The 22,654-nt window shown below is 39.5% G+C and overlaps 1 protein-coding gene across 2 annotated transcripts in view; it reads right to left on the reverse strand.

Annotated features, from left to right (window-relative positions):
- SEL1L2 (SEL1L2 adaptor subunit of SYVN1 ubiquitin ligase) overlaps positions 1–22,654 on the reverse strand; it is a 59,711-nt gene that overhangs the window by 11,525 nt on the left and 25,532 nt on the right. Inside the window, exons 3-14 of one of the 2 annotated variants that reach the window (XM_028499628.1) lie at positions 22,265–22,318; positions 21,793–21,852; positions 21,626–21,707; positions 20,042–20,196; positions 19,335–19,391; positions 12,486–12,554; positions 11,535–11,612; positions 7,663–7,725; positions 7,009–7,096; positions 2,264–2,412; positions 956–1,121; positions 770–844 (exon numbers count right to left, since the gene is read on the reverse strand). In XM_028499628.1, the coding sequence (XP_028355429.1) occupies positions 770–844; positions 956–1,121; positions 2,264–2,412; positions 7,009–7,096; positions 7,663–7,725; positions 11,535–11,612; positions 12,486–12,554; positions 19,335–19,391; positions 20,042–20,196; positions 21,626–21,707; positions 21,793–21,852; positions 22,265–22,318 (1,096 nt within the window). The remainder of the gene's footprint in view (positions 1–769; positions 845–955; positions 1,122–2,263; positions 2,413–7,008; positions 7,097–7,662; positions 7,726–11,534; positions 11,613–12,485; positions 12,555–19,334; positions 19,392–20,041; positions 20,197–21,625; positions 21,708–21,792; positions 21,853–22,264; positions 22,319–22,654) is intronic. The other variant, XM_028499627.1, reaches the window with a different exon arrangement.

Raw genomic sequence — 22,654 nt, forward strand, 5'->3', positions numbered from 1 at the left:
AATTGTTTTTATCCCATTCAATTCTTATAGAAAAGGATGATTCGGCCTTAGCCTGAGACGATTTTAAGAAACTTAATTGGAAGTAAAATTGCTCTCTTACCATAAGAGAGCACCTCACATATCCAAATGCCAATAGTGACAGCTTTGCAGAATCTCTGTGCTATTAGTAATATAATTTTAGGGAAAGAATGGAATGAGACATAGTGATGCAAATGCCACCTGCCACTGCTTTCCCACCAGCGCTCCCTACGGCGGTGGGGAGGATCTTGCTAATTAATTCTTCTTTTTTTTCCCTGATGCTACCATGCTAATGGTTATAATAAAGATCTGAAGCTTGTGGTAATCCTCAATGTGATAGTCTAAAAGAAAAATCAAACAAGTCTTAGAGCCATAAGTAATTTAACCTATACAAACTCACTGAAACATAGGTCATATCTCTGATAAGTTCAGAAAAACTCAGCAAATGAGTGACTGAAGCCAGACCAAGAAAACTGATTTCTTGAGTAAAACTGCCATGTTTCCTGGTGCCATGGAGACAGAGCCATAGAAAAATTCCTATGGTTTGCTAAACTGGAGACCTTGAGAATAACAAAAGAAGTTCCTGGAAATGACCTCTAACCAAAGACTGACCCTAACATCAGTTGGAAATACCACCTGCTAGATATTCTGCACCTTTCTGCCTATGTGCCCAAGAACTCAGCTGGAGCAAATCAGATGAATAATAGTGGACAGGGGCCAAGTAGTGCTCATTTTTATCTAAGTTCTGTACCTTGAATGGCAGCTCGATTCCATAGGAGAAGTGCCATTGGATACATCTTCTCTTTTTCAAGGATTTTAGCTTTTTCTAAAAAAAAAAAGGAGACATTCCATTAGGAAGGCTTAAAATACCCCTACAGTAAAGTCATATATGCATATGTATGATTGGGGAATTGCAGAGAATTTTAACTTATCTTACTAGATTCCAAAATGAATGCTGAATTGCTTTGAGCTACTTCATAACCCATTTCTGCAAGCAGTGCATATTGAACAAGAGAAGAATCTATATCACCATTCTTATAGGCAAAGTATGCTGTCAGGAATTTCTCAGCCCAGTGGCCTAGTTCACAGACACCTTTATAAAGCTGTATATACAAAGAGAAATCAAGCAGACTAGTTAGCCAATACACTTCATTCCAGGTAAACGATAAATAACCTCAGTCTTCAGTTCCTGCTGGCTGGTCAGGCAAGGATTTTAGGTCTAAAGCATGGCTTTTGAAAATTATTTAGGGTGAGGTGTTAATACCTTTCATAGGCACGAAGATTACAGGTGTGTATTTTTTTTGTCTTGAGCTTACACTTCCTGAGTCTTGTTTTAAATATGTGTAAATGAACTTTTCTGACTTGGGGGCTATTTGGCAGGATAACAGAATGTATCGACTTCTGTTTTTTAATAAAAGGGATTTTCTGGACGCTGCTCCCCTGCGAGGGTGAGTTATAAGGCTGCAGCTGATGTGGAGAAGAGAGAATGAAGGGAAGACAGTGCCTGAGGGTGTAGGTGACATAACCGTGAGGGAGGTGTGCAGAGCTCTGTGGGGACAACCGGCAACTAATTGAATAGCCCTTATGTAACCAAAAGAGGTTAACCATACATAATTCATTAGGAATTGGCAAAGGAGCAAATCTAAAGATAGATTATTAGCTGGCAGGTTTTGAAATGAATTTCAGAGGGGCCAGATTGCAACATGAGGGTATTTATATTGGTGCAGGGGAAGTGTTTAATAAATCAATGAAGGACATTAAGGTCCTAAAAGTATTCTTTTGAAAACTGCATCACTATCCCAGGTTGAAAGAATTCACTTTCTCAGTTGTCATCCAAATCATCAGAGAAACCTAAGGACCTGGCTTTCTGGGAAGAAGTGGGCTACATTTTCTAGGCTAAATCAAGCCTTTCATGTCCCAAGTCACAACTCCTAATCCTACTAGAAGTGCCAAATTGCCCTGGAGATTTGATTGAAAGCTGAAACAGAGCTCCATAACTGAATTCTGAGGCGAGCTCTGAACTTGATGAAAAGCCAGATGCAAGACAGGAGGGATCATTTCTTTCTGCCTTTCCCAGTCTGAGTTACATCACTGCTTTTCCTCCCTGGCAAATGTCAGTGTTCACATTGTCAGCTGGAAGAAACAAGATAATATCTATAAAATCAAAGACACCAATAATCTAAGGACAGTATCACCTCCTCTCTGTGATAAATGAAAAGTGCTTTAGAAATAGCCCGTGATTTACCTCCACAGCGGTTCTGCATGATCTTAACACTCCTGTTCCTGTGGCGTACATCTTGGCCAGGTAATAAATGGCGAGGGGCTGCCCACTCTGAGATGCCAAGTAAAAATATTTGAAGGCAAGCTTATAATCCTTCCATACTCCAGAGCCAGCTGAAAATTAAAATTATTTTGAGCCACCCCTTATTTACATTATTTTTTACATTATAACCTATGGATGTAATGCTCATAGTGATTCCTGCTATTTTAAATAGGATGAGAAAACCCAACCAAAAGTCAAGCTACTTTAGATCCACTATTTGGGGGAAAAAAAGTTGAGTTAGATTATAAGTAAGAATATGGAAATGTATGTTCTCGACCCATTCAGAAAACTGAAGGAGATGGACTGTTTAGTCTCATGAAAACATCTCCTCAATATGGTATAACTGCAATTAATGAAAAGGAGACCAAGTGGTAGTCTCTGAGGACCAGAAGGCCCTCCATGATGTGTGTCACCATCCCTGTCATCCTTCCAGACCAGGAGACCAGTATAGCTCCTCCCAGCCATAATTATGGAGTTTGGAGCAGGTAAATCCCAGCTCCAGGAGGCCCAGCTCAGACTCAGCTCATTGCTTGGAGCAAGGAGAGGCATATGGAGCTAGGATGAAGAATCAGCTACTCCCAGCAGCTGGGATTCTTGTCCTGGCTCTCCCATTACTCCTTTTGTGACCTGGGCACCCATAGGCACTTCATTTGCAAAAGGAAGGGCTTTCACTAGGTGGTTCTGAAACTGCCTTCCAGCTCTAACATTTCTTAGCCTTTAGAAGCAGTGCCATGTTGCTGCTAAGAGCAAAGGCTCTGGAGGCAGGTCACTTGGGTTTGAGTCCCAGTTCCACCAAGTGTGTGATCTTGTGTAAGATGTTTGACCTTGATATGGCTCAGTTTGCTCATCTAGAAATGGTGGGCTACCCCCTAGATGTGTTGAGAGGACTAAATGAGTAAATACATGTAAAGACTTAAACATTAGCCATAACTATTACTCTTATTCTAGATGCTTGAGGAATCTGATAGACCCTGGGCCTGGGACTTGGAATAAACTAGAAGAACAAGGCTATCTTAGGCAACCTCCCAAGAACGTAGAGAACAGGCCCTCCACCTGGGCTACTGTGGAAAGTGCCAGCTGACCTCTTGGCCAGACCTGTCTTCTTTTTTTGTGTGTGGTACGCAGGCCTCTCACTGCTGTGGCCTCTCCCATTGCGGAGCACAGGCTCCGGATGCGCAGGCCCACCGGCCATGGCTCACGGGCCCAGCCGCTCTGCAGCATGTGGGATCTTCCCGGACCGGGGCATGAACCTGTGTCCCCTGCATCGGCAGGCGGACTCCCAACCACTGTGCCACCAGGGAAGCCCAGACCTGTCTTCTTGATGATGCAGTCTGCTGCTGCCCTTGTTCCACCTGACAGGAAGGACTCAGCAGGGTTACTCAGGTGTGCTCAGATCTCCTGACACGTGTCTTGACCACTCTCTCTCTCTCTCTCAGTCCCCACAAAGATTATTACAAACCTTCATGGCTTTCTGAGACCACCTACACCAACCACTCTACCTTCGCTCTCACAAGATGACTTTTTACCTCTGAGCTCATGGAGGGAACCCTCACATTATCTTTCCTCACTTGCCTCTCTCCCCAGATTTACAACTGCACCATCTATTCCACAGTCTCTCCAGTCTTTGAGGGTGAGAAATCCCTCCTCTTCATCAAAGCTAATGAGACCCCCACATACCGGGACCTGATCAGATACTTTCAGATTTGCCACTGGTCAGAGTAGATCAGAAATGCCACATAAATATTCCCAGAATCTCTTCATCAGTTATCTCATCTCCCCCATGACACATGAACCACCTCCACTGGCTGGCTCTCTTTTTTCTGCCAAAAATTATACTCAGGTCTCTCACCATCTTAAAAACAACTCCCTCTTGATTCTCGGTCCCCCTCATGCTACTATCGCCCTTCTCTCCTCCATTTAAAGGCGCACTACTTCCAAGAATATTTTTACTCATCTACTTCCTCACCTTCCATTTACACCTCAACCCACTGTAACTGGCTTCCATCCCAACCAGTTCAATGACCTCACAAAATCCTCCTTATCGACAAGTCCCACAGATACTTGGCCCTTTCTTACTTTTTTTTTTTTTTTTGAAAAGTGAGAACTAGGCCTTTCACTGAATTTCAAAGGGGTGCTCATTCATTCACTCTTTCTTGAAAGTTCTATCCCTTGTCCTACTTAAGGTCACCTCCTCCTCACCCCATTCCTCTGACCATGTTTTTTTTTTTTATTTAAAATTTTATTATAATATTATTCAAACATATAAACCTAAATTTAGAAATAAGTTGTTCACACTTGCAGGCCTTATTCAACAATAAATATTTAAAAATCAAAATGGACACACAAATCAAATAAAAACATAGTATAAGTTAACAGCATTTGTTTAACATGACAGATAATGTTGTTTGTGACAATAAATCACTGATGTTGAATTTAATATTAATATGATGAGGCTTCATGTCAGCCTCCATAATTTTCAGCATTTTGGCTTCACTGTTTCCAATGCAAAAAAAGGTTTACTCGCATAAATATGCTGTACAAAATGAAATTTAAAACTCCAAGGATTTGTTTGATAGCTCAGGTTAGTCTCATAATTTATCAAAATTCTTCAGCAAGAAATTCTTACATGCCAATTTTAATTAATTGCTAAAGATTAGCACTAAGGTTAGTATTTTTAGGGAATTAAAATCTGCATTAAGTGGGAAGTTAATCCATTTATTTCTGGGAGTGGAAATGATTTCTTTATACTTATGATAACATTTTCTGCTAAATTGGTATTCTGGAAGAAAAGTTAAATATTATTTTCGAAACTAAGTATTCAATCAACAACAAGCATTTATTGAGCAGATTTCTCAAACCACTATGTGCCCTGTGAACACAGATCTCTCATTACATTTTTATATTTGAACTGCCAGAAACCTCTCTTGCTGTGGGATGCCATGGAATTATTTGGCTTTCACAATGGCAGGCATTAATGCAAGCTTGAACACTAAAATGGAGTAGCAATACTCAGTGTTAGGACAATCACCAGATGATGAAGAATATGTTCATGTTGTTTGTTAAAGATCATCATTCAGTGTAAATCCACATTTAAAATTCTGGTTTGAAATTCATGGTTTTTTAGCAATTTTTAGCTCAACGCTTAGAACTGCTCAGCAAATAATAACTATTTTATTATTGTTGTTGCTATTTATTTATTTAAAATATTGGTTGGCAGCATAGCCCAAAGAAAAGGGACTGGTACCAGAGCAAGCATTCTGAGTCTCTTTTTCAATCTCATGCTGACTACCCAACTCATCATGGATATCTCTGTATTTGAGGTTCCTATCCATTAATGAGGTTGAAACCTTCTAGAATTGTTGAGAAGATCACATGAGTTTAAAATGTAATTCAACTGATGTATATTATGCAAAAGCCCCAAGGTAAGTCATATGGCATCATATGCCAGTGCTCTGAAAATCAAACAATGCTGTATACATCTTAGATATTCTTTTAATAGACATCAGCCAATTTGGAGAAAATAAATTTCTCAAAAATAAAAGAAAACCCACTCAGGAATAGAGCATCGAATCATTGCCCCTGGACAACTTTTTGGTTATTTTAAGACCAAACTATTGTGATTGTTCTCAAATCTTTCTGAAGCTGAGAAAATATTCAGAGAAGGGATTCTTTACCTGGAATTCATGGATAGGCTTCAGGGAATGTAAGTTTCTGAAATGTTGCCAACATTTGTTGGGGGGGGGTGTGTGTGTACACGTGTCCTTACGCACATATCTGAAGGGGAAGGTTTATATTTCATCAGATTCACAAAGGTATGTATAAGAACCAAAATGTATATGAACCACTGTTTTGGCATAAGACTCTTAACCCTTAGTACCACTTGAGAATTAACACTTCACTTTGATCTGAAACTCAGATGTTTTTATGGAATCATTTTTCTGGGAATAGTGCTACAGTATTAGTCCTGGCCATAATTGTGATGCAAAGTATTAATCAATTTAATAAGGATAGTTACATCATTTTTTATCTTGATCAAAGATAAATGAAGACTATAGATTAAACAATGGCATATATTGCAACCATTGAGCTGATGCCATTGGACTGTGTTATTTGATTTGGAATTATAGTATTATCTGGCCCAAAATAAGGAGCACCACCTAACTTGGGCCAGATAATACTATAATTCCAAATCAAATGACCATGCTTTTTCAGTCTTCTTGTGACCACTCTTTCTCTGCCCATCTTTTCAATATGGCACCAAGAATCACCAGATTTCTCACCATGGCCCACTCTCCTTCCTCTCACACTCTGTCTCCTTTCCCTCTGCAACCTCAGTTACTCTTACTAATGCCTGTATGTTGATGTCTCCCCAAATCTTTCTCTCCAAGTTTTACCTTTCTTGTGAGTTTCATACTTGCTTCTGGGTTGTGCGCTGGGTGTCACAAGACACTTCAAACTTAAAATTTTCAAAGGTGAGCTTTCTGATTGCACCTCATTGCCTCCTCCCCCAAATATCCTTTTCCTCCTCTCTTCTTCAGATTCCTCCTCAAATTGCTGCCTGAATGTTCTATCTAAACCACTTACACCAACCCTTTGATTTGTCTTAAAAAAGGAGCAGACTTTGCATTTATCATTCTAAGTAAAGCAGCCATATGTGTAGCACTTACAGTAGTACATGAAGCCTAACTGAAACTGTGCGTTTGGCCATCCCTTCTCTGCAGCTTTCTCAAAGTATTTAAGTGCTTCTGCATAATTCTGCAAGATAATTACACTTTGTTACTCAAAGGTACATGCATAACTCCATGGTAACAACTGCCTTCCACTTTTTTTTAAGAGCATAGTTAGTGCCCTATGTGATTTAGGCTAATTAAAGTAGTATCAGAAGTATTATACATTTTATTTCATTATTATATTAGATTCTATTAAGAAATAATTATCTTATTTTCATTGTAAATTATGTCTTTTCCTACATTGACAGTAGGTTTTGTTAGATATTGGGGGAAGGTCACTCAAAAGACAGAAGTTAAAGTAAGAAGATAAATTTCTCTACGAAAAAAAAATCCTCACGGCTTAGATGATTTCTAAGGTTACTTAGAATCTATGATTCTAAGATATAATTAGGGTTGTTATTCTTGTCACAAGCTTGTTCTATGTCTCTTTGGCAAATATTTCACTGAATTATTTTATTCTCTATTACCAGATATAATAGCTTGGCAAACCACGTAATAGAGACTAATTCCTTTAGATTAATAAGTGATCATGAATTTCACCCTAATAAATTGCTAGAAATGTTGAAAAAGAAAGAAAATTATTTAACTTACCACAGGAACTCCTTTCCCATAAAAGTAAAGAAGACCGAGCCCATGAAGACCAATGGCATTGCCCTGCAACAGGTTTAAAAATCCAAGTAAAGTCCCAGAATAATTCACCATACAGAGAAGTATTGCAAAATCATTCACAATATTTGAAATGCAGCCGGTAGGAGATGAAATAAGGCAGGTGAATCAGGCAGTTGGTGTTATTCTGACCCTCTCTACTTTCTCCTTTCACACTTTCATAACCCACCTCTGACTAGAAAAGAGGGAGATGAAAGTCAAATCTTTCCTCCAGTCTTTCCATTCAGCATTTATTTAGTGCTTGCTCTGTGTGTGACTCTGTAACAGGCATTGGGCAGAGGTAGGAGGTGAAAGTCAAAAGATCAATAAACCATGATCCTTGCCTTATAGGCTCCTGGGCTCTGAGCCACTATGTAGGATCTCTTAATCATGTCAAATGTGGTAAGTCCTATAGTAGAAACAGATAAAGAGTGTTGTGGGCACCTAGAAGAGAGAGGCTAGGTGATAGTGGGTGAGACTAGGGACTGAGCAGATTGACTTGTCGGAAGTGTTGACATTGGAGCTGGGTCTTAAAGGATGTGTAGGAGTTTTTCAGAAGGGAGAAGTCTGTCTAGACACTTGTTACCTGCTTTGGTCAAAGGAGGTTGACATAAATGGCCAAATAACATTTGGAGACTATGAATTTCAATCTAGCTGTTATGGATGGTAAAGCACTGTTACTGCTTGTAAGGTTTATAGTATTTCCTCAGGGACTTAAGTTCTGATAGAAAACTCTCCAAATTTCTTTTTACCACTAAAATGTATTTATTTGTAATTAGTTTTAATAATTTAATAATTGAAATGTAATTATTGCTGATGCAGCCAGAATATTCCTCAGTGATACAGGAATAGCACATAACTAGAGAAGGCATAGTTCAACAACTATTTCAAGACTCCAAACTTTGAGCCTATGTATGTCAAAGGGCCAGCTATTGTAAGAATTCTTGAGGATGGTCCACCTGTATTTAAAACAGCTGGTATATGTCTACTATCCTCTTCCCTCTTCTCCCCTGACTACATCTACCTGTGGTTCCAGGAGTTTTAGGATAGACTGCTCTGGGGATAGTAAGGCCTGGTGTGATCCATGTGGTAAAGTCTAGTGAGTCTGTCTCTTTTTAACTATCTTCATTTAGATGTTGAGAAAAATGGGAGGGAAGGGAAATGGGAGGAAGGAAAGAGGAAGGGAGAAGAAGGAGAAAGGTTAGAATACTAGGGACAAATTTCTTTCTTTCTTTAAGAGAATCCTTGGGAAACCAGGGGCTCATTGGATGACTCACCAACTGTTTAAGGCCCAGAGTACCTGTTTAGAATGTTCAGCTCAGGAGTGGCCAACTCAGATACCTCCAGAGCCATGCAAGTAATGTAAGAAGTACATTAAGCCCAGTGATGGGGGAGTGGTGGAGACTGAGGCAAACCAGAGAGCACCTGCCCTGTCCAAAGGCAGCAGCACTTCCCTGGCTCTCTGCTGCAGCCAGCTGTCATCACGTGGAAAGGCCGCCTCATGTGGACAGCTCTCCTCATTTTCCAAGAAAAGCTGGACATCCAGATTTTGATATGAAATTTCCTAATTTTTAAAACTCTTTCTGAGCCAAACAAAACATATGTGCAGGCAATCCCCCCACCCCACACATAACTTCTGCCTTAGGGCTCAATGTTCTTGCTCAGGTTAACTGACATGAACTTAGGGACCAGATGGTCATATTTGGCAAATATTTGATGAATCCCTGCAAGGCATTAAGACCGTTGGCCTCCTCTAGGTGAAGAGACATGGCCTTCAGACAGTAGAGAAGGCACAGGGTAGAAGCAGTAAAGTGTCTAGCAGTACACAGAGTGAACACAGGGCAAGTTCAGAAGAGGGAAAAGATGTGTGCCAAGGGAGTAGGGGTGGCTTTGTGGAGGGAGAGAGAATCGAGCTCTGCTCTGGGGGATGGGTATTCAGAATGGGGGATTCTGGGAAGGTGGGAATGACAGAAGTGTGAAGATGGGGATGGGCCTGATGTGTTCAGAGGTGTGAGAGAGGAAACCAGAAGAATATGGTCCAACTTGGGCCCAACATCACACAGGATAACTGTTCATGTTTCTGAGTAAGACACAAGAAGTCATAGAGTCTATAGCTTTGCATCCTGGTACTGATATGACTTAAAAAACAAATTTAAAAAGCAACAGTTAAAAAAAAAAGTTGTAAAAGAAGAGTATGGGTGTGCAAGAGTGGGAGGCAGAAACTCTTTACTTTGATAGTGACCCCAAGTGAGAAATCTAATAAACTGCCCAGGAGATGGTAAAGGATTACATGGCCATGTCCACCTGATGCCATTCATAATAATGACCTTAATTTAGATTTCCTCCATAAAGGAAGGTAGCTCAGGTTTAGAACACGAGTAGCTCAGATCACTACTGGTTACACAGCCCTTGAATAGCTTGGGGGAGCTGGGTTAATTTACACACTCAGCTCCCTGGCATTATTCCTTTGCGCTGACAAATCAGCATTATTTGCCCAGTTACATGAGATCTTCCTCTGTTACATTATCCCACCTCTTTTTCAGTCTGCTCTCCTTGTCATCCTAATCTAATGGTACTCTGGATGACTGTCTTGCTGAGCAACAATTTCATATAAATTACAAGGGAGAGGAGCCGAATACCAGCCTTCTCAGTAATTTAAACCACAATAGCAGCAGCTCCGAGGTGCTAGTCATTTATAAATAGGCTCCTGAAGCAGCGTGTGGGCTTTTAAAAACCGAGAACAGTTGAAAATATTCTCCATTTGAGCACATCTCTACTGCCTGTGTTGCTGTAAGACAGTGGAAGACAACAAAATGCTTCCTACTGTGCAGGATTAGAAAGTTTATCAAGGCTGTTCTCCAACGTTAGGCTGGTGAGTGTTGCCATGAGGACGTTCTTTATGCACTACAGGGGTTTAGGGGAGTCTGCTAAATTTCACCTGACAGACACCAGCCTCACTGATCTTAGGAACCAAGGCAAGAACTTCCGTGGCAGGAGCCACACTACACAATTTCTATATTTCCTCACAGATCCAATCCATTCTGCCTCGGATATGCCGGATATGCTTTGAACTTCATTCTACCTTACTGGCCCCAGACTTCGAAAGCTAATAGATGACACACAACACTTACTATGTGCCAGGCACTGCTTTAGGTACTTTACAATATGAGGCATATAACTATTAACTCATTAAATCCTGACAACAACAATATGAGGCAAATTTTCCTATGTTCTGATTTTATAGATAGGAAAATTGAGGCACAGAGAGGTTAAGTAACTTGTCCATGGTCACACAGCTAGTAAGTTGAAGGACTGGCATTCAAACCAGGGATTCTGTCTCCAGTGCCACACTCTCAATCATATTGTCCTGGCTGCCCGACAATCTTCTGCCTGAGCCAGAGCCTTTGGGTAAGATCAAAGGAGAAAAAACTGGGCATTTCTTGGTTGTCTTTGTACTCAACTTACTGCAGTTACTGACTGAGTTTTCCCTTCCTCGCTCCTCATTTTTGTTTCCTGTTTCCTGAGCTAGATGGCCTCATCTACTGCATGGTGGAGGGGAGAGCTGAGCTTCTGTCTGGGCTCCAGCTAGGACAGCACAAGGCACTACCATTTTCCATTTACCAAGAAGGCGAGACGTGTCTCTGCCTACCCCCACCCCATATTTTATTGTCAATGATATTTTTCTTCCCCAGGACACTAAACTCCTCCCAGGCCCATTAGTCTGGCATGGGGCTTTGGACTTAACTCTTCCGCACCAGTCTGCATGTAATAAAAGGCAAGTGTTTTAATGTGTTTACAGAAATGGGCTGAGCACATACCTTATTAGCTGCCATAGAAAAGTATTTGAAAGCGGTAGCATTATTTTGCGGTGCTGCAACATTCCCTTCTAAATACATCTACAAAAAAATAAAATAAAATAAATGAAAAGATGTAAAAACTAAGGAATTTGAGGGTGATGAAAATCTTTGAGAACTACATAGAGGTGATGGTTGCACAACACTGTGAATGTAGTAAAGGCCACTGAAGTGTACACTTTAAAATGGTTAATTTTATGTTATTTGAATTTCACCTCAATTTTTATAAATGGAAAAGCTAAGGATACAATCTATTACATACATTCTGGAGTGCCCTTGCCCAAGGGCAAAAAAAAAAGGATCCTATCTGTGTTTTTTCATGTTTCCTTGCATCTAAATTTACTGTATGTAGCCCTCTGGAAGCAGGGCACTTGTCCCCATGGTTACTGATGCAGACTGGCTGCAGGGAGCCAAGGACAGCACACAGGGGTGTGAGTGGTCTTTGAAGGAGAGAAGAAGATGCCTCTCCAGAGGGACACTCCACAACAGCTCCTCCCATCAGTCAGGGAGGAGCTGGGTTTTGGTCAGTCTGGAGCTGGTTCTCATTCCAGGGATGGAGGAAGGAGGTACCTCGATGGGTCGAGGCCTGTCCCAATCTTTGATGTACAACTAGCCCAGATCTCCTGTTACCCGCCAAGGGCTCAACAGAGGGGCTCTGAGCTACACTCAGCCAGGAGCCCTGGGCCACATTCACTTTCAAGACGGCTTTTGGTGCCCTGGATAAAGACCACTATTGTATGGGGCTTCTTCCCAAACTGTCACCTCAAGAATGCTACTCTCAGTTTGTAGCCGAATGCCCCACTTAGCTGCTTCCATGAAAGAGGTGTGCAGCCCTGTCACCCTACACTGGGTTCAATTAGCTGGTACTATTAGGTTTTAAGAAATGAAAAATATTGGTCAGGATGAAGCTTGTACCTTTCCTATAAATGCCATGGCATTTGCACTCCCAGCTTTTGCTGCCTTTAAGAAGTAGTATAATGCTTTCTGGAGAGAAAAGGAACAACATTTTTGACAGTCATGAACATATCATACAAAATAGCTTTTGAACTAAATTTTATTTCATTCAACATGCATTAAAAACTATCTATGAAATGCCCACTTTGTTTAAAGCACTACTCCAAGTGCTATTTCAATCACAAACCTGAAGAGTGGGAGATAAATATATATATTTCATATATATAATTTTAGAATGTTAGGGCTTGTTTCTCACATTTGGAAAGGCATGATAGGCATGTGGCTTTGTGGAGGACAGATAAATCCCAGCTGCAGAACTAAATACTCCATTATTTTTAAAAAGTACACTTGTATGTTGTCAGTATGTACTTATTGCATAAGACAGTTTGTGTAACTGGCAGAATTGGATATACAGCATCCTAATGTTTACGAGGTAGAGGGAGTAAGACTAGACACAGCTGGCTGCCTGCTGAGCCCAGGTCTTTCTGCAGAGGTGAACTTCAGACCAATTCTTTCTAAATCAAACTGAAGGGGGCCAGCAAAACCTCTGATTCTCTCTGGGTCATAGCGTTAAATGAAATGCTCAGTCTAGAACGCATGGGAGCTGACCTGTCTCTTGCTGCCTCATTCCTTAGGCCTCATCCTGACCTTCCATCAGTTCTCCTCAGAGACCACATGGAGAAATAAAAGAAATAAGCCCCAGGAATGAGAAATGAAGACACTCTCCAAAGTGTCTTATTAGGACACAACTCTTCTCTCTTTAAAAAGCCTTGACTAGATTGATGTGCAAGGATCCACTCCTTCCCAAAGAGAAGAGAATGTTTAAGGAAGAAATGCAGGTAGTTCTTTTATACGTAAATTTGCTCTAGAAATATTGCCAACTTATTTGAGAACCACACACTTGTTACTAAAGTCGGTCTGCCTTGTGGACATAAAGTAAATACAAACGCCACCATGCTGGACCTCATCACATCATGCATCCATTCATCCATCTACCTCTTCTATTCTTCACTTATCCTTTCAAGAACTTGGTTGAAACCTGCCATACATATGGTAGTATGGCAGGTATTATAGGTGATTCATAGACGAACAAAAAACCCTATCCCTACATTTGCTCCCTAACAATACTGTTGAGAAAAAGGAGTAGATGTAAATAGCAGTAAGACAATAAGTGATAGGTGAGATAAAAGGAACACTGAAAAGAATTAGATGGGTTTAGAATAATAGAAATTGTATGCAGCTCTATGTTACGTGTTTTACAAGCTTTTTCTTACTCAATCTTCACAACAGCACTGTAAGGAAGGTATTATTAATACCTGCGCCTATTTAGTGACACTCAGATTCATGCAGTTGGTACTGGCAACCCGCCAGCAGCCTGAATCCAACTCCGATGTCCTTGGCACTCTGCCTTCATGGTTTAAAGAAGGAGGGCTTAAATGATAAAGGTCATACAAAAGATAAAGGATTCACTGTGCAGAAGGCATCATAGGCTGAGGGACTACCATGAGCAAAGCATGGAGATGGGAGTGTCCAAGGTGTGTCCAGGAAATAGTAGTTACTTCGGTACACCTGAAGTAGAACATCCAAAAGCTAGGACTTGCAAAAATGTGATGGGGCCATATTATAAACAGTCTTGAATACCAGGCTAAGGACTTTCATTTTATTTGGTATAAAATAGAAGCCATTGGAGATTTATGAGCATGAAGTAGTCGTAAAACAAATGCTGTCTGAAATGTCTGGAATGACGTAGGTGTCAATTGGATAGGAGAAAATTGTAGCAATGTATGCTTTACCAATCACATTTATCAGAACACATCAATATAAGAAATAATCGTGTTTCTTATGAATATCTCTACTGAGCCAAGACCTGAATATATCTGTCGGTAACTATAATTTGTGCAAGTCATAGTACCAATTTGCTCCAGGCTTTGGTTTCCTCATTCATGTTCTCTTCCTCTGTGCTTTTGGGCACCCTGTCCTTCCCTATCACGGCATGCATCCATTGAGCTGTCTGCTTAATTTTTTGTCTCCCCCAGTGCTGAATTCTCTGTATCTTAGCACAGTGTCTACTGTATGTTAGGCACTCAGAAAATATTTCTGGAATGAAAGAATAAGTGAGTGAATGAAAAGATAAATTTGTCAATCTCTAAAACAAGGGGACTGGATTTTAATTTTTATGGTCCCTTCCAGCTCTAGTATTATGATTCTATGAAATCATTTTCAAAGTCCAGTTTCAGAATTTGGGCTCAAATATTTGGCAATAGAGAGCTCTAGGGAAAAAGTTACATTCTGGGAAACTAGATTTGAACTGTTAAAAGAGAATCGTCTATTCCCTAGAAACAAATAAGAATCCTGGAGTTTTCCGCATCCTTCAATATAATGATCTTGTAAAGACCAAAGGAATTGAGGCTCTCTCTCATTTCCCCTTCCTCTTTCCTGGCTTACTTGGCATCTCAGCTCTCTTTTCTTTATCTTTACGTTAACCTGCCTTTAATGCTATTGTTTCAATTGCATAAACATTTATTAAACACTATGTGAAAGAACCATGCAAGCTTCTTTGATGTCTATGCACGGGCAAACCTGAGTTCTTGCTCTCAAAGAGTCAAGTATCCATCCATCCATCCATTCATCTATCCATCTGCTATGGTCTGCATATTTGTGTTCCCCCCAAATTCATATGTTGAAAACCTAATGCCCAAGGTAATGGTATTAGGAAGTGAGGTCTTTAAGAGGTGACTGGCAGAGCCCTCATGAATGGGATTACTGCCCTTGAAAGAGGCCCCAGAGAGCTAGCCTGCCCCTTCTGTTATGTGAGGATACAAGGAGAAGCCTGCATTGCAAGAGGGCACTCACCCAATCATGCTGGCACCCTGATCTCAGACTTCCAGCCTCCAAAACAGTGAGAAATAAACTTTCATTGTTTATAAGCCACCCAGTCTGTGGTATTTTTGTTATAACAGCTCAAACAGACTAAAACACGATCCATCCATCCATCCATTCTTCAAATATTTACTGAGCACCCACCATCATATTTTACTGATTCTAAGATGTACAGCCCCTGACTCATCTCCCATTTTAATCAGGACATTTCTTACTATCAATGGCATCATATAATTTATATTGGCAGTGTTTTCTCTTTCTCAGTAGAACATAATGTATCTTATAATTGATGGTGTCTTAGATAGGATGAAATATAATATGTCTCAGGTGTTATGCTAAGTGAAGTTTCATTATTTGAATGCACATCTCTTTTTAAAAAAAAAATGGACATGATTTTTTGTTGGTTCTAAGAAAGTCCCTAGTTTAATCAGTTTGTAACATTTCCTCTAGAATGAAATGCCAAGAAAATGTATTGTTCTAAAAACATGTGTGCAACTTCTTTTATCACAGGGTCTGTAAGCCACTCTTAAAGCGTATAGTATTAGCTCTGTTCTTTTTAATAGGTGGCAGGGTGGACAAAGCAGTTGCCTTTACATATTTGATATTATTCCTCCACTAGGTTTAATTTAATTATGCCGTATCCACTTTAATAATATGCACCAAAACACCCAGCTTCCCTAATCCAATTAATTCTGAGCCTGTATATATTTAGAAATGCAAATGACATTAAAATGTATGTGTACAAATTCAAGAAAATGTAATCAAGAATTGCATATACAATACTTTTCAATAATTAAGAATTTGGTAGTGGGGAGGGGAAGGTGAAAATATTGCCTGTGGTGACAACTCATAAGAGAAATTAATTCAATCAAACAATGAGGAGGGGGAAAAAAGGCAAGCTAGTCATTTCCAGGTAGTCTGATGTTTAATTTGCTGGGCAGTACTGGGCATCACTTATATTTATAAAGAGCCTTAAACTACTAATTTTCTTTGGTGGACTAAAACATTAGCATGCTGATTCAAGTGGTGGTTCTTAGGCTGGGGAAAATGTCTAATTCTTAGGATGCTGTCATTCATTCATTCACTCATTTACTCATTTATTCAGTAAATATTTAATAAGTACCTAATATGTACAAGGTACTAATCTGAGTACAGGACACACAGTAGTGAGTAAGATAGATAAGAATTTACATTCCATTGTGGGGTGACAGCAAACAAGTCAAGATCAGTATAGTACAAGGAGTGAGAGGGGCTAGAGAAAAATAAACACAGCATGATAGGATAAATGATAAAAAAGTAGAGTTGATCAAGAAAGCCCTCTCTGAGGCAGTAAGACTTGAAGGATGAGAAGCTAGACATGGGAAGAGCTGCAGCAACAGCCTTTGAGAAATTGGCTTTATCCTTTTATCTTCTCTCTCCCATCTGCATCTCCCATGCTCTTCCAAGTTGATTTTGATGCAGCTAAGCTGTGGCAAGTTGCAAAAATGGCCACAATACTTTGCAGTTCTGCCTATTAAAAGGAGAAATTCTTTTTCCTACTCCTTCAATGCTGGCAGGCCTCATGACTTACTTTGGCCAAAAGAATATGGCAGAAGTGATTTCGGCAGTTCCAACCCTAGGCCTCAAGAGACTTTTGCTATTGTATTTGTAGAACCTTTGACTGCCATGTGAAAAGCTTGGGCCAACTGGCTGGAGGATGAGAGCATGAAGAGAGACCCAGTCATCTTAGCTGTCACAGATGAGGCCATCTTAAATGTGCCAGCCCTGGCCAAAACTCTAGCTAACTATACATGTGTGAGTAAGCCCAGCCAAGATTAGTTGAGCCTGGCCCAGACCAGAAGAATTACTCAGCTGAGCCCAGCCACAACTACTGACCTGCCAAAATCATGAATTAAATAAATAGTTGTTGTTTTAAGCCACCTAACTTTGGGAATGGGGTTTATGATGGCAGCCTAAGCTAACTGATATATAAGCCAATCAGTCTTGATACCTTGACTTGAGTCCTCCATGCAAGTTCAGATTTATTAGACTGAGGAAAGCAGGAAGGACTAGCTTGTGCTTGCCCAACTACTGGGATGGTTCTGGAATTAAACCAGCCTTTTTAGATGTCTGGATGGGAAGATTGGAGCCCAACATACCATCAGAGAATTTGGAGAAACCTGAGTGATTATATCATTCCTTCTTCTTCCTTTACAAATGAGGAAACTAGATTTCAATGGCTGCATTTTTAAAATTTGTGTTTTGTTTTTGCCCAGGTCAAGAGTAAGCAAAGTTTAATGAAAAGAGCACAGGCTTTGAATGTGGAAACCCTGAGTTCAAATTTACTTCTTAACAATCTTACTACCTAGCTGTGATATTTGAAACAATTTACTTCATCTTTCCAGCCTCAGCTTCTCATCTGTAAAACAGAGATAATGAATGTGAATGAGCCCACAGTAGAGCCTGACTGGGCTCCTGGGTGATACCAAACTGCCTAGCTGTTGCCACTACATCACCAGACTCTTCTATTGCCAGCCTTGGGATTGCACCTCATTCTCACCTAGAGGCAGCTACAGCTCCCACCTGGTGTTCATGGTGGCTAGAGCTGACTGGAAGTATTAGGTTGGCCATAAAATTCGTTCGGGTTTTTCCATACCATCATACAGAAAAACCCGAATGAACTTTTTGGCCAGCCCAATGCTTAGCTTTGTGGGATCTTATGTACTCTGCAAAGCTTAGTGGGCATTCCGTATAGGCATGGTTTGGACACCTTCACAATCAAATTTTGTCTTTATGGAAAAGGGGGAATTCTTCTCAGTTATGCATCTTATAGTTAACAGGAGAAACTCATTGCAGGCTGAAATCTGATATTGGAAAAATGTGAATCCAGAACTTCTCAACTAAGAAGCTAAAACCTTAGTTATTGTGAAGATTTTTAAAAATTTGAAGACCTTCAGTTGAGCTGCCTTGGGATGCATATGCTTATTTCAATTGCTACCTATTTTATCACATTTTATAAAATTAACTTTGACATTTACCTAATGAGTGTAGTACCTCATATAAAACACAAACTATAATACCAAAGGTACATTCATAAAATAAAATATAAAGTGAAACAGAAAGTAATAACAGATCAGTCTTTTATGTAACTGCCATACAAAGTACTTATTTCTATTGCTTAGCCATTGGGACTATGTTGAAATAGAGTATGTGCTCCTTTGAGACAGTGAGCACATGGCTTGTATAAAATGACAAGGGCTGCAAAATCATCTTTTAAAAGAATCCCAGTTAGTTCCCCAGATCTGTGGGGATCTAGGGCCTTGAAACCACAATCAGGATTATGACAAGATCTCATCCAACGTCTTTGGCATCTTACTGAGGAGGATCCTGTGTAGGTCAAGTTTATTTGCTTTTTTTCTCCACCATAAATGTGAATTGTTAATTAATCTTCTAACCTCACTGGGATCAGGTAAGATTAAGCAAAGTGATTGAAAGGAGCTTTGCAAATGTATAAAGATGATTAATAATATACCTAGTTATATTGGAAGCAGTCTGTCCTCTAATCTATCCAAGTGGGGTTGAGGCGTTAACTCCCAGGTAGACTTTCCACAGCTGGCCTTTGGGAATGGGTGTATCCTCCTCACCTAACTCCAGTTCAACAGTGAGTTTGGGTGGGAAGAGAGAGGGTTCAGTGGGACCATGGAAACTCCCCAGCCCCAGCTACTCCTTCACAGGCCTCTACCCCTTTGTACTTGGAGGCAGGTAGGAAAAGTGCTTTCTCTAGTGAACTTTGTTCTTCCTCAGAAACTGGGGAGCAGATCTGACCAAGAAAGCAGCAGCGGGCTTTCCCCAGCAACACTTCCACCCACCCTCTCGCCTTTCATGGCCCCGCCAACCTCTCTCACCATTATCCTTCCCACCCCACATAACTGAAGCTTGAGATTGACTTACATAGTAATCCTGATCTAGACCTTTCCTCCCAATTAGATGTAACTGTCCAAGAGATACCTAGAAATGATGAGTTTTGACAATTATTTTAGCAGTAGTGTTCATTTCAATAAAGAAAAGAAAAAAATTACTTGATGATTTTAATGCAGTATATTGATCCAGTTTGCTACAATTGGCATGTCTTAAAAAAGAAGCAGGAAACCGTTCCCAATTGTGTGTTTTATTGGGTAAATGGTTGATGTTGGTCATATGGCTTCCTCGAGGCCAGAAAGCTGGCCTGATGATGTACAGCAACATCCGGGCACGCAAACCTAGTGGCCTTAACTCTTGGTTCTCAAAGGTCACACAAGTGCTGTCCTATTTCTATTCCCATTTCCAAAGACAGGGTATTTCTGGATCCTGGTAAGAGTTCATTCATATTAAAACCAACATTGGATGGTACTTTTTTTCTATAATTACAATCTAGTTTTTATTTGTAATAATTTTTTTAGGAGTAAATGCAAAAAACAATGCCATTACTATTGCAACTGGTTCTCCCATAGGCTATAAGGAACTGAAAGATACAGACAAGAAAGGAGTAGAACAAAGAGGGGGTTCTCTTCCCTTTCCCATTCAGGATGGGGCATTGTTAACCCTTCTAGGACTCAGAGAGAACCAAGCCCTTTGTAATTTGCATGTTCTAAAAATTCAAGCTCATCTGTATACATTACTTGTATCTGAACATCTCCTCTTTCAGCCAAAAATTTATAGTATTGGTATATGTCCCAGTCCAAAATCTCACTGTTAGAACTCAGATTTTCAGGTCTTTCAGTTAGTCTCACTTTTTCCACTGGAACACTTTCACTTTTTTCCAGTTTGTCAGCAACTGTGAATAGAAACAAGCCAGAGAGTAGCCAGAACACACAGACTGTAAGAGACAACAATCAGCTTACAGAAAAAACTATTAGGCCTATTCTCTTTAAATTGTGCAGAGATCTGGTCTACTAACAGAAAAGAAACATCCTTAGGAGATAGAAATTTGCTAATTTTGCTTATTTGGTTCTCAGAAAAGTACAAGACACTACTTTGCAGCCTATACAAATATTGTATCAATATATGTAAGACCCTAGCCAAGCAGGTTCAGGAAAGAAGACAGATTTCAGAAGAAGGCAACCAACCCCTTCTATCACTGACTTTTACTGGGTATATTGAAACTACAATACAAGAGTAAGAACCACTTCTTAATTATTTCCTATGGATAGTCTGAAAATAAATTTTAAATATAGTTGAGTGAGTAAATCTAACAAAATACACAATTTGAAATATATCTGGTAATTCCAGTTTCATTAAACATACAAAAACATCTTGATATATATAACATCTTTAATTCAAAAGTAATTTTTTTCTTTCTTTTCTCAGATCCTAATAATGTCAAAGATGTAAATTCAGATGTTATTCTGATCATAGAAATTAACCATGGACTTCACCTTATTCACTTCTTGGAAGACTTTTATTTAAAACTCTATTATGTAGTCTGGTTCAGTGATGTTGCATGAGGAAATATTACATGCAACTTTGAAAATGATTCTAGGAATATATATTAACCTCGTGCTCTGTTTTTTGGTAGACAAAGGATAGGGTAATAGAATAATGGTTACTTGAGTTGTTCTCAAGTGCAACAATAGAGATTGCCAAGGTATGTACCTTACATCCATTTCTTCAGGAATTTTTAATAAGTCATCTCATATTCTAAATGTTAGAATTACAGAAACTGCTTAATATTTATTGATGTTATATTTAAATTCTCGGTTTAAGGAAAGAAGATAACAAGATCAAGTAAAATAGAATTGTTTGGAGACATGAACTAACAAAAATAAAAGATGAGTACAATCATTTAAAACTTTTGGAAAAGTAACTATTTTTTTTTTTTTTTTTTTTTTTTGGTGGTATGCGGGCCTCCCTCTGTTGTGGCCTCTCCCGTTGCGGAGCACAGGCTCCGGACGCGCAGGCTCAGCGGCCATGGCTCACGGGCCCAGTCGCTCCGCGGCATGTGGGATCTTCCCAGACCGGGGCGCGAATCCGATTCCCCTGCATCGGCAGGCGGACGCGCAACCACTGCGCCACCGGGGAAGCCCGGGAAAAGTAACTATTAAGAAATCAGAAACTCTACATTGTATTAAAAGAATTGTATTATAACCGATGTTAAAGCACAGTCTTTAAATACTTTCATAAATATTTCAACTAGTATTGATTTGTTTTTTTTTAATTGCTTGGCAAGTCTCTTTATCTTAAAATAAATTATGCGGATTACTCACTATAATCTGCCACTTTCTTGTAATGACTTAGGGCAACTTCGCAATTCTGTAGAACACTGATTCCTGACAAATATCTGTACCCCTAAAACACATATAAATTCTTAATATTTTGACAATGCTATATTTATAACACATTTATTTGGGCCCAAGTATATTTAATTACAAACCAAAATCATCTGGGATATCATGCTTCCTCCAGCACTTCCAAAGGTGTAATATATCAGTGCCTAAAGTTTAAAAACAGGTTATTTGACATTTAAATTTGAAACTCAAACCCAATCATTGCCTTTTTATTCCTAACCTTGAACTACTCCAAAATAAATTACAAATTTCATTCTCTTCCTCTGTAAAGATGGCTGCCTTCACTGGGGGCTTATTGAGCTCTGGAGTCTGTGAAAAGGGGATTGTACATGATATTTCATTTAAACGTCACAAAACCCCTATGGAGTAGATATTATCTGAAACTTGATAATATGGAACATTAAGAAACAAATGGCATTAAGACCCTAAACTTCTCTAACTATTCAGCTGTGCTCTTAACCACCACACTAGAGTGAGCCCTTCACTTAAAGAGTAGACCCTCTATTCAATGTCCCTTTAAAAATCATTTTTGTTCCAGAAAAAATAGAATGACCTTACCTTAGCTTGATTGTATTCCATTCCTATTCCACAAGAAGACAAAAATCCTAATGCCTAAAGCCCAAAAGAAAAAGAAAAACTCAACAAATCCATTTATTTAACAGCTATTCTTACCTACATTAGTAAGGGGTATTTTAAATGTCTGCTCTATAATTATCTGTATTGTGAACTTATTTCTTATACCATAGTAAATTGCCTTATTACACTTTTGCTAAGGCTACAAGAAAAATTTGGAAAAGGTTACAATAGTGGAAGTTTTGTATAATATATGTGAAAATAAGCTAATACTTACTGAATTTTAGAATAATTATAGTAATAAAATCGTATAAACCAATGCTCTCTATGTGCTTACCTTTCTCGGCAATGAAAAGACTTTTTTCTCCAATACTT

Source organism: Physeter macrocephalus, chromosome 14, assembly GCF_002837175.3.
Source record: "Physeter macrocephalus isolate SW-GA chromosome 14, ASM283717v5, whole genome shotgun sequence".
In the NCBI taxonomy this organism is placed as follows: Eukaryota; Metazoa; Chordata; class Mammalia; order Artiodactyla; family Physeteridae; genus Physeter; species Physeter macrocephalus.